General features: G+C 38.1%; 1 protein-coding gene across 1 annotated transcript in view; it reads left to right on the plus strand.

The window, feature by feature from the left end:
• The window catches only part of LOC111267410 (alkylglycerol monooxygenase), a 6,462-nt gene extending 2,623 nt beyond the window's left edge, over positions 1-3,839 (plus strand). The window contains exons 3-8 of the mRNA XM_022845648.2: positions 596-702; positions 1,168-1,349; positions 1,978-2,110; positions 2,271-2,396; positions 2,554-2,679; positions 2,941-3,839. Coding sequence (XP_022701383.1) covers positions 596-702; positions 1,168-1,349; positions 1,978-2,110; positions 2,271-2,396; positions 2,554-2,679; positions 2,941-3,243 — 977 coding nt within the window. The 3' untranslated portion in view covers positions 3,244-3,839. The remainder of the gene's footprint in view (positions 1-595; positions 703-1,167; positions 1,350-1,977; positions 2,111-2,270; positions 2,397-2,553; positions 2,680-2,940) is intronic.
• The last annotated feature ends 8,672 nt before the right edge of the window (positions 3,840-12,511 follow it).

Raw genomic sequence — 12,511 nt, forward strand, 5'->3', positions numbered from 1 at the left:
GTTTATAGACCGTAGCATGGAAGCTGGTTAAACGGTAACATACGAAACAGCGACAAAACCATCAATCCGTGGTTGACTGCAAAGTGCACTGGCTATTACATTATATTATTAGGATAGTATCGAACAGATGTAGCGTGTTTCACCTATGCCCTTCAGATAACCAACTCATTTGCGTTTATCTATTAAAAGATTCCCTCGTACATACTAGCAGGCAAATCAGTTGGTATCTACTAAATTTCAGAAACTATATACTATAAACTTTTTAACTATTTAACAATATAAATCTAGACAAGCCTAACGTAAACAAACTAGGTAAATGCTAAGGTACTGTTATAACTTACGCCGCATTCCTGGGGGAGAGCGTAGTCCCAAATAGGACATACATTGATCACAACGCAAATCATGCGAGCGCCACGACATTTCATAATTCCCTGATACTTGTTGGTCGCCCATAATGATCTGTGAAAATACAGGTTAAATGTGCAGTAAATAGACTCTTATAGAATAAATAGACCCTTATATGTTCAATGAAAACAAAAGTTGTGCATGTATTCTGATGGGTCATGCGAGTAAAGAAAGGCTTTTTTTTTTTCAGAAATGGCCGTATTTTGGACGATGCATCAAGTTCACCATAGCTCGGAGTTCTTCAACCTTTCTGTCTCATTCCGTATCCCACATCTTCACGACTTCGTTCATTCGGGTGTACGTTTGCCAATATTTTTTCTGTCTGTATGAAGAATGATGTGTTTAAGTGAATAGTATAAGTCTCTGCTATTCTAATGAAAGTACCCGCAGTATAATTACTAGAGCCTTTGAGGAATTACCAAGTATTTTATAATTGGCATTGCATCACTTGCCGACACTGACGCAATAGCTGAACAATCATGTTGCTAAATGTAAATGATTCAGTTAATTGAAGTTAGTGTCCATGCTTGTAGTATGAATCTAATGCCGGATCTGACACATACTTCGTATATTTTCCTCACAGGCGACACTGAATAACAGGTAGCCTGTACTACTGCTGGTTTGTTCGCCCCTCCTCGCACCGTGCGAAAGCAATAAGAGAGACATTTCTCCGCCAACCCGCAATTCATGTATGAGAGGTCCCAGGAAATCCAAAAAAAATAATTTCGTGCATGGTCTTTCTTTCTTTAACGATTTTCACAGGCATTTTACCTGCCGCTGGCTTTGTTAGGAGTACCAGTCGAAGTGACATTTGTCAATAAGACCTTGAACCTCGTATATCAGTTTTGGACGCACACCGAACTGATTCCTAAGTTACCGTGGCCCATTGAATTCATTTTCAACACACCATCCCACCACAGAGTTCATCATGCTCGACAAGCCAAGTAAGGACCTATACTGTAGTATTATAGAATTAAATCTATATGCGCATGTAACGGGGGCAATGCGAATCTTCAGCAAGAGATGTGGTGCTGTGTATATAGCAAACCGGTGATAACACGTAGTTATATATATATATATATATATAGCTAACGGAGTAATCTTAAAAATGCACTAGCCTGCCCAGGGCATACATACACATACAGGCATTCAGATTTTATAATTTTGTTTCTGTGAAATAAGAACAATTTGACACAACAAACTTGGAATATACATATACTACTAATAGTTCACTTGAACGATATATCGAGAAACCTGTTCTCACACCAATATAAAGTATCGAATAGAATATTAAAAAAAAACGCATTTTAAAGTTTGTCGCCGGGACCCTAGGCGAAGTTCATATTCAGTATAACGGCTGCGCATAAGTCTTCATTTTTAGTCGACAGCTGAAACGATCAAGTTGGACTCGATGGCATTTATTAGCGACCCATAATGGCTTTTATCGATATGCTATCCTACGATAAGCTTTATTGGAGCTAGCTAAACAATGGCTTCAGAAAGAACTCTAGGATATTCATTCTAGGTGTATGATATATGTAGGGCAAATGATAACAAGTTTTCATTCGTCAGGTACTTGGATAAAAATTACGGCTCATTCTTAATTATCTGGGATCGAATTTTCGGAACCTTCTGTGAGGAAGAAGAACAACCGATTTACGGTCTGACAACGCCTCAAAGGTCCCTTAACTTCATCTATTATCAGGTAAGGGTACAAGTTGCATTACTTGTCGACTGCTCAATATACTCTTATTAACATCACTTTTATTGTGGTGGAAAACACATTTTCACTTAATTTTCACTTATCAACCTCGTCATCTATGGAGCTTATGAAATGTCATCAATCTCTATTTGCTTTATTTCAGTATATCGGTTTTTTAGAACTTTATTATAAAGTGCGCTCTATGAAAGGATGGAAGAACAGATTACAGTGCATAATTAAAGGTCCCGGCTGGGAACCTGGCTCTCCGTGGACTGGTGATCCGGCAAAGGTAATTCCAATTAAGTAGGAAAAACAATTTAAATACATTCCATATCTTGCTGAGGTAGATTTTATTTTAAGTCTTCAATTGTCGATTTTTTCCCGTGAAAGACCGGCTATTCGTGTGCTAAATACACTCATAATAACCACGTGTCAATGTTACGCAGGTCCCTACGCCGGATCCCTCCGACAGACCAGTATTGCATCAGCTGGCGTGGTTTTGGCAGGTTTTTCTTAGCTTTGACTTCGTTTTCAGCTTGGCTCTCTTTTCAAATGTTCTCCTGCGATACGATGTAAGTAACTGAGTCGGCGTATCAATATTCGCGTGTATCGGAGTGCTTACGAAATTAAAATATTTAATCAAGCCAGATTTAAAAGGAATTTGTTTTTAACGGAAGTAGCAGGTATGCATAACATTTATGCTCGATAATCTGCAGCAAGTGTTGCGCGTAACGTGACAAAATACTGTTCTAGTTTTAATGTTTCGTACGATTCTGTTTAACCTAACGATAAATAATGCGAATAGTTGACATCGACTTATCTCCGTTTTTCAGCAAATCCCCTATGTAGTGTTCATAGTGGCGATCATTTTTTGGCACATTCAGGGATTCTGTCTAGCGCGTGCTCTTGAAGGCGACCCACTGGCCGCTCTGTTTCAAGTTGTAAAATTTGCGAGCGTTTGTTTACTGTCAAAATCAGCTTGGAGCATCTTCGGCCGCTTTTCTCCTGCAGAACGCTTAATTCTCAACGTCAGCGGATTGCTTGCTTCCGCCTTATACGTAGCCGCTTGCATTAACATTTTTTGTGTGCTTACCCACGGACCGTTGTCTAAGACAGACAAACTTAAGCTTCACTAATTTGAATTCGAACTGTGCTGTTATTTCTGCCAGAGAAAAAAATATCCTTTTACGCAAGAGATATGGAATATATCTTCTTAACAAAAAAAAGAATACATTTTTTTTTCGTTTTTTTTAAATTTTTTATTTTAATGCTCACAACTATTCAGATAGGAAACGTACAGTTTTGTACAGTTATTAGGTTAGTAACGAATGTCAATGTTTACACGGGCAAATTCTTCTGGAAGTAAAGATAGGCAATGGCTGAGATTGGAGCATCACTGTTGAATATTGAACTTCAGCATGTAGGTTAAAATTCGATAAACCTCGACTTTAATATCTACTGTCTACCATCTCATATTAACTGAAGACGTCGTAATTGAGTTCAATGGTCTCCTGATACATCTGATTTTCGTGAATCTATAGCAATACTGGATCTGTATGACATTCATGAAATCACGGAAAACTCGTCATTGCAAGACGATTCTAGTCCGACTACATAAAAATGCACCAAAACACAGAAACAAAATAGAAATGCAAAAAAAAAGATATTCATGTGTGACCTTACTGTGCATTTTAATAAAATGCTATAAGCGATCAGCTTATGGATACCTTTAGCAGATTCTTACTTAATAGCAGCATTCAACTAACTGTCAGATTCGCTGTTTCCAGCCGAACATCGTTTGGCGGGAAAAATACAAAAAGCCGACTTGACAACAATTACAGAACTATACTGAATAGCACTTTCATTTGTTCAAAAACAAATGTCTCGCACGCGAAAAACGTAATTGTGTAGCTTATATTAGTGAAGAAATAATGTAGGTATGCCGCGTTTGTTGGAACTATTTAAGCATTCTAGACGTTTGCAAATATTGCATCAACAATTTCATATCTCTAAGTTCGTGCACACCTGTTTCGTACACGCTTTCCGTACCTCATTCACGTTAGTTACTAAGGATGTTGTGCAACACGTGATCACGTACCGCATGAGCGAAAAACGCACGTGATCCTTATACCATATATATTATAAACCAGTGATATATGATATATCATATATCACTGGTTTACAGAATAAGTTGTTATACGATTTGAGGGTTTCTTTATACTATTTAAACGTTAATGAGGAGATAATAGTTTTTTTTTTTTTTTTTTTCTGTAATTTATGTATAATAAGGATGCGCATCCTAATTGGGCATCTGGTATACGGAGGTGTCGTTGCTCGCGGTTAAACGTGACGGAATATGTAACATAGTCATGCTTTATTCTCTTTATTAAATACTGAACTGTTTTATTTCCACGAGCCATCTTTAAAGTTTGATTTTTAGTTGATTTTACATTCCTTTTAGATTGTCGTAATATGTTACGTCGTTATGGAATTTGTTCCGAAAATATGTAGGGCCTAGACAGCCGAGGCCAGAAACACATTGGTCTCTACAGCTACTCGCTGGGATAGCAGAGCTCGATGACATATGGGTAACATTTAACAATCGTTATCCTATCAATGGCTATAGCTACGGTAGAAGCTTTCATTCATCATTCATTATCTTATAATTTCTATTCATGCTATTAAGATTTTGCCAAAGAAATCCAACTCTGGCATATATAGGAAGTACCGAGGATATGGTCAAACATGCTCGGTATCCACTAAAATGTAGAAAGTGAATAGTGTAGTAGAAATCTATAAAGAGCTAAAATTTAAAAGAGCTGATTAAATGAACCAGGATCCATGATACATGTTATGTCCGGCCCCAAGTCACTCATTTAAATACTCGGAGAAGATTATAGGTTAATTTAGGCTATCTTACGCTGTGACGTTCGCAGCGAAAATCAGAACAGACCACAAGAGCAGCGGCAACGAGAACATCAGAACGTCGCCGACGAATACACATTTCACTTCAGCTATTGCCTAAATTTTCTAAAGATTTCTAGATATCTACATCGTTGTTTTATAGCTCAGATTCTTTGTATGGACTCACAGCAAACAAACAAAATTTGTATAACCAAACTGTGACAATTTTACACTTTAAAAACATTCAAAAAAATCTTTGCCTTTAGCTACTAAGAAATAATAATAAAAAAGGTCTTTGAAATAGTTTCGAAGAATTTAAACCGGCATAAACCGCTGCCGCGATGTCAGTTATCCACAAGAAAAACACTGTCAAATAGAATTGAATTGGCCGAGTTGTTTTTCAGTGAAAAAGCGCCCCGACGTCATCAAAACACTAATTTCGGTCTGCGGTTCCCATTCAATCGCTCTGGCTTTAACGAATCAACCGAAGTCCTATGTAGTAGCTCCATAAAAAGAGGAATGGTATACGAGTGATATGTTTACTTCAATTTTTCTTTAGGTTAGACATTTGTTTGTGGTTCTACCATATAATTAAGGTTAGACGCCGATTAATGAACGGCATCGTTGTAATCGGAATTGTTTCGTTCTATCTGTGTACGGGCTGGCCCATCGACTTCCACAAATGCTTCCGCTGAGCCTTTCTGGCTTATAAATTTTGGTCGAACTTCATACAATTGGATCTACCAGCGTAAATGTCTATAATAGAGACCGTTTCCGTATTTGCGACTGCCGCCGAGCTGGCAGTACCCTCTTTGCCCGTCGTAATAGCATGGTAGAACGAAAAAAACATCGTAAGGGAATAAGGAGCATCCTGTAGTAACTCATAATTCATACACTTTGCGGAAACGACTCGACTAGTTGCACTAAGTATATCTCTATGTCTTGAATATTATATGTTATTATATTATTATATGTTATATAAGTGTTATATGTACATGCGTGTTTATGAATTTAACCAGTCCCGGGCTTGACGTGCACATAGCACTTCTTTTTTGTCCACGTTTAAGTAATAATTCTGCCGTGCATAGTCTACTAGCTCCGAAAGCATATGACGCTGACCGGACGATTATATCAAGCCAGAGTTGGAAGTACCCTACATAAAACCAAACTTGTTAATGTATTGATGGCCGGAGCTCTCAAAAAAAAAAGTATGAATCCATGCCATTTTTAGAGTCTGCAAGTGCAGTAGGACAAACCGACAATTTAGGACGGCGATGCCCACTGCAGGTGCCTTCCTCGTTTATGCTTTCCTTGATTATGTTTAAATAGTTGCTCTACGTAACTTGCTTGTAAAATGTACCCTATCAATCAAACTGATACGAGGAATATCACCTATGATGATGTAAGCTCAGGTATGATTTGGCACTGCTGCTAAGCACGAGCCATATACCTTTACTAAGAAATAATGCCGCATGAACGTACCACGCAAATCTGCACTTCTTGTAGGTACATGTAACGCTGATTTTATTCGATAGTCCCGTATTAGCTGATCGACTCGTCGATTTTTCTTGTTACGGAGAAAAGTGTTTAACTGTTGCTCGTCGAAGGGTTTCGTTAACGCGACGTGACCTGTCTTAACGATAGCAACCCTGAGTGACTGTGCAATGATCCAGTAACTACCTCTCATAACTCTAAGAGACAGTAACCTGCATAAATATTTCACATCAGTATAAACTATATATGCCCCTAATAAAACAGGTAGCGTTTCACTCGAATTTCTGGTCGCTGTGCACAGCCTTTCTATCTTCCAATCAATTCGTTTATTCCTTCTCGCCAAAAATGTTCGAGTTGCCCGGGCAACTTTTGAGACCATTGTAAAATGTCCAGTTACCAATACCATTTACAGCAATCGTAAAAAGTGGCAATCCGTTGGCACAAGGTTTGAGGAAAATGTGCTTTTTCAACAGTTGCTCTCCTTTCAAGCAATGCAACTGAATCATATACAGATTCTTGCTGACCGTCTTGTTCTGTTCAAGCGTTTCCCCTAGCATATAGGGGCCTGCAAGTTTAACCAGGCCCAAACCGTGCTTGTTGTTTGCACGGAGCAGCGGCGCTGCTCAAATTTTTCCCAGCTCTATATCGGCGTGGGGATGCCAGTTCTCGTGACTGTCTAGGCCAACTTCCATGTTGTTCGCCATTCGAAGGCCCCAAACAGTACGTCCTCCTGGTCTAAAATCGCTTCTTTGCTGTCCACAATTCAAATATCCCATGCTGGTTTACCCATTTTTCGACCTCGACAAAGGGCGGATCTGAGCTTGGCGCGCAAAAGAAATTAGAAATTTATAAAGAAAGTGCTTTGGAATGATGTATGGGACTAAACAGGCAATGGACACAAAATGAAAAGGAAACATCAAAAGGACATAGAACATAATATGAACGCTAAAAAGACTTTATTGCTCTATTTATTTGATACAGCCGTTCAAAACTTGAGTGCACTCAAAAATAAATAATTCAGGCTTCATGTCCCGAATTTACGACTTAAAATTCATATACAAGATCCACGTATTCCTAGTTTTAACAGACAGGCACGTTACTGCTTCGTCTTAAAAAGCCCATCTGTTCCCGAATTGTTATAATATTCCAAAATTAAAAACTTTTTGGGGATTCCGCATTTGACCTCACTTCATTGGCGTCGGCAAAGTGCTTTCAATGGAAGATGTCTCCTGAGATATTTGAGTAAGACCATTGGGAGCTTGCTTCCAGTGAACAGTAAAATTCCATTTAAGCCTACTGAACTTTAGTGTATATCTCATTTACTTTTTGCGCTACTACAAAATCGTGGGATTTTTCTGCGTCTTTTAAATCACACGTTTTCGCTTGTACGTCTATTGTCTGAATATCCAACAGCAGTAACGGTGAGCCAAAAAAAAACACAGCTTTAACGTATAAAGTCTCTTGTTGATATGAAATCAAACCACATTGTCGGACTCTACTAAGTTTTGTGTATAGAAAGCACAGGAGCCATCGGCAAACACAAACGAATCTAGGATAACCAATTTGACCATCCAAGACATGGTTCCCTAGCTTGCACTGGTTTCAATCCGTGTGACCCATGGTTTTGCTTTGCTGTATTGATTAAAATTCTACAATGTACCGTTTTAAATAAATGTGTAGTGTATTTCAATTTAAAACCTGACTTTACGAGGTTAATGAGTTCCGTTTGATCACTAACTTTGTGCGTCGGCGGTTAACATTTGCTTCTAGAGTAAGTATCCAAAGACAGCCCTGTTCCTTTTCCAACAACAACAAGCGCTATCAACAATGCTTAGAAAATAGTATTAACGTAAGCCTCTGAAACCACCTGCTGTTTCATACCGCTTATTCCCTAATGCCTTATACTTAAACTTAGATCTCTTATATTACTGAGATGATTTTCCATGTAAGCATATTTTCTCCTGTATGAGGAAGTTTTTTAGAGAATACTTATGAAAAACAATTTTTTAATTACTCGTTGCAAAATTTAACCCAGTGTATCTGTTTCTTTCAGTTCTGTGGATTTCTAAAAATTGAGAAACGTTTACATTCTCAGACGAGTTAAATGATTTCCGAGTATAGTTGCGTGTGGAACAATATCCACAACATTTCTGATTGCTGCTGCAGAATAAGACTAGCCATACAAGGAAAAATATGTGATTTAAAAGAGACGAAAGATGTTCACTATTCAATGTATAGTGAGACAATGACGTTGCTCAGGTATGTATGAAATATCTATATAAGTAAGCCGGTGTGGTAGTGGAGGCGTACTCGTTGCCAGGCTGGAACAATAACGCATCGTCTGTTTAGATAAATTTAAATCGTGTAGGGGTACAAGGCATAGCAATGACAAAGACGCAAAGAGACGTATAAAAACAATATGCATTCTGGATATTTCTCATGAGCTATGCAGGTCGCGTTAAATAAGATCACACGACAAATAAGCAATTACTCTCAGACCGTACTAGCACCATAACAGTAACAACAATAGCAATAATAATTACCTGCGACTTTTATTCATCGTTTCGGATCGTCATCGTCAACGCTTAAAGATGGCCACGACGAACACCTGCGTCAGCCTCTTACCATTTAGAAGGGTTATGTATGGTTTCAAGATATCAAGGAGAAGGTAACGAATTTCGCCAACGCAACGTGAGAAACTTGACGTTGCAGTCATTCAACGATTCGCTGCTTGTGTTCTCCGGCAGAAAACTTTAAGAAAAAAGCGTAAAAAACACTGAAGCATGTCTTCGAACATCAAGTGGCTTTATTTACTCAACAATATATTTATCTCCAATGTCTGTGTAATAGAGATCGAAACTTGGCATTCCGTGATTATAGTTACATTGACCCGTTGTGATATCATTCGTCAATATATATATGTAGTCTGATCAAATGAGAACATCCTGCGGAACGTCTTGAAGGAAATCCTGATATGGCTCTTCAGATCTGAATTCTTCCATAAAGAAAGCTTACGTTTCTTAAGAACGTTTTAGAAAATATAGGAAAGCCTGCATTGGGGTTCGACGTCAACCTTGTTGCAGGACATTCGACTAGAAAAGAAAACTGCTTTAATTACCGTGAACCACATCCTCAAAGAAACTGTTATATTCAGGAAGCACCACAGTCGAACAGCGAAGTGAACAAACTTTGCACAATACGACCAATTGCTGTTCAAGCTCAAGTTCGCTTTCGTAAACTAAGTATCCATAAAGCACTTCAGTGGGTCAATACAAACGCAGGATTTTTAGCACAGCAGGTAGCGTGGTGAAGCTGAATGTGATGAGCAAAAACGTTTATATACTACTATGTAGGTAGATAACACTACTATGTAGGTAGGAACAACACATACAGGTTAACTTTGCGCAGATAAGGAGCCTGAAAATCTCTGAAAAATAATAATAAGGAGCCTGAAAAATAGTAATAAGAGTACTATGAATAGTAATATTTAATAAGTATTAGTAAATATTTGTTTCAAAATAATGATTTTATCCAAGTAGAGAATCACTAAAAATATTATCGTAAAATTATGGCATTATTTACCAGTGTTATTCGACCCTGGACATACTTCCAAACACCTACAATGTTCGAAAGTAGGCCCAGGTTCGGGAGAACCCAAATGCTAAAATACGGATTTAGTAATTTGGGCAACTAAGGAAGCGAGACCAGTAGTTTTTTCGTATGCATAAAAAGTTCATTAAAGCTGTATCGGCTAATCCTGGTAGTAGTACTAGGCTTCGCTGATCATCTAAGGTTCGCAGCTCCCGTCGTAATTAAAAAAAAAAAAGCTGAGGAAACCGAACACTGATTTTTTGACCGGATGCTTCACATGAACGCCGCTTTCTGCTACCAACTATAAAAGAATTCTTTATGAAATTAAGCTAAGTAAAGTAGTTCGGTCATATCGACCTTCCAGAACCTTTCTCACAGATAAACGGTTCGAGTAAACACCTGGTTACGAAGCAATCCGAACAAATTATTGCAACACATAGCCGTCTCCCTCTGGTATTAAATTTGCTCAGGTGTTTTTTCAGCAGGATCTAACGCTAGGAGAAGTTGCATTCTTAAACGACGCTTTAGTTTATGGGCGAGTGGTCAATAGCGTTATGATCATCTTATCAATGTCTTGAATTACATTGTAGATTTGGATTAAAGATTAAATGTTTTAAATATGAATTTTTGATACAATCAGATCTGGCGCTGTTTTAAATAGATCTTGATAAAACATTTGCAATTGTTGAGATGTACCGCCCAAAGGTCGTGACCAGGTCAGATCACTTTCAATTGATTTCGTATTTTAGTCCCTTTGTTTCGGGCCGCCGCTTCGCAAAAATGGGAAATATAGTCATCTACTAATTACAGCCCAACATAACTGGTTTGGAAGCTGCGGATACAACCGCATATGGTATTGGAGCTATTATCCCACATGGGCTTTAATACGTATCTGAACGCTAGGTTATCTCGAACGTATCATTCAAAAGCACCCATTAACCCGTTCATTTTTACATAAGCTTAGTGCTAATAAAAAGAGAAAGTCTTAGTAGACAATATTCTCGATACGCTGAAACAGCAAAGAACCCTAATGAAGTGGGGTCAATATTTGTTTAAATTTAGAGAACCCTGGATCCGTATACTCTTTCGGCAGTAAGCGTTTAACAGACAACATTTTCGGATAGAAAATTTGAACTAATCTCGATCTTGGAGAGCAATAATCACCTGGCCTCGCCTATCACAGCTTAAATACAGCAATAATTGAGTTCCCTTTTGGGGCACATAGAAGGAGTTAGAAGAATGTGTTTATGTATGACAGAAATTTCGCACACAAATGGGTCACCAAAACGATCCTTTAAAAACTGCCACGACTTATGTTAAGGTTAAAGTAAGATGTGTTAAGTAAGAAGAAACAACCCCGTCTACTGTTTTGTCAGAAATTCTTGGTTCTTAAAAAATGTCAGTAAAACGATTACTCAGCTAGACTTATCTGCAAAGATTGTCACACTAGAAGTAAAAATAGAAAATTCCACGAATATTAACGATATCGAAGCGGTATACACTACAAAAAATACATCGGCGTTGCCGTCCAATTAGATTGTTAATCAACCACCGGAATAAACGAAGTTGTTCCAAGGACTGTGCACATATCTTAGAAGGGAGGTATCAATATGTATAAGCATTCCAGTATAATAGCAGAGGCACACTATTTGTTAGGCCGAAACAATGAAGTGTTGTTCCTTAGGTACATGTAGACAGTTGTAGTTCTATAAGAATATAGGGCTTAACAAGATTGAAACAACGGAGACTAAAATTGATCACGCTGGTTTGCAGTCGCCAAACAATTTCTGCATTAGTATGCAAGCTTATGTGCCGCAACTACACACTTTCAATCCTCGAGATACTTCGCTGTTCATCGATCTGCTTCGAAGTCCAGACAGGGCGCGCGTCCAAAGGAAGCCTTGCATTTGTTAAAACCTTACAACATAATAACAATCTATTGGCTTGTTTATTGAGCCCGCTATAGGTTAATTATAGCTACAGGTCAGCTGCACAGATCTACATGATGCCCGCGATAGGCATTTTAGCCTTTGAAGTGTCACAAGCGGACAGATTCGTGTTTACTATTAGCTAATCCGAAAAAATTGAATATAATATTTTTAAATGTAATAGTTGTTGTAGTATTATTATTGGTAGTAGACATCAAATGAAACATATATCTTCAATGCAACAATTATGTAAATACGGCTAAAGGGACTATATCTACCACACTGGTCAAACTATAGTGATATCTAACCATACCGATCGCCAATTTTCAACAATTACTTCTTAGTTTTTGTTTTAGTTTTAAATGCCATAATGGTATTGGTGCACGGCTTGCCCTTCAAGCTGTTCGTCTATTAGGAAAGTATAGCCCCTACCGCCTCCAGATTAAAAACCGAGCAGAATCGGAGCTGAGATTGACTACACAGAACA

The sequence above is a fragment of the Varroa jacobsoni genome, unplaced genomic scaffold, assembly GCF_002532875.2.
Source record: "Varroa jacobsoni isolate VJ856 unplaced genomic scaffold, vjacob_1.0 scaffold_1180, whole genome shotgun sequence".
NCBI classification, from domain to species: Eukaryota; Metazoa; Arthropoda; class Arachnida; order Mesostigmata; family Varroidae; genus Varroa; species Varroa jacobsoni.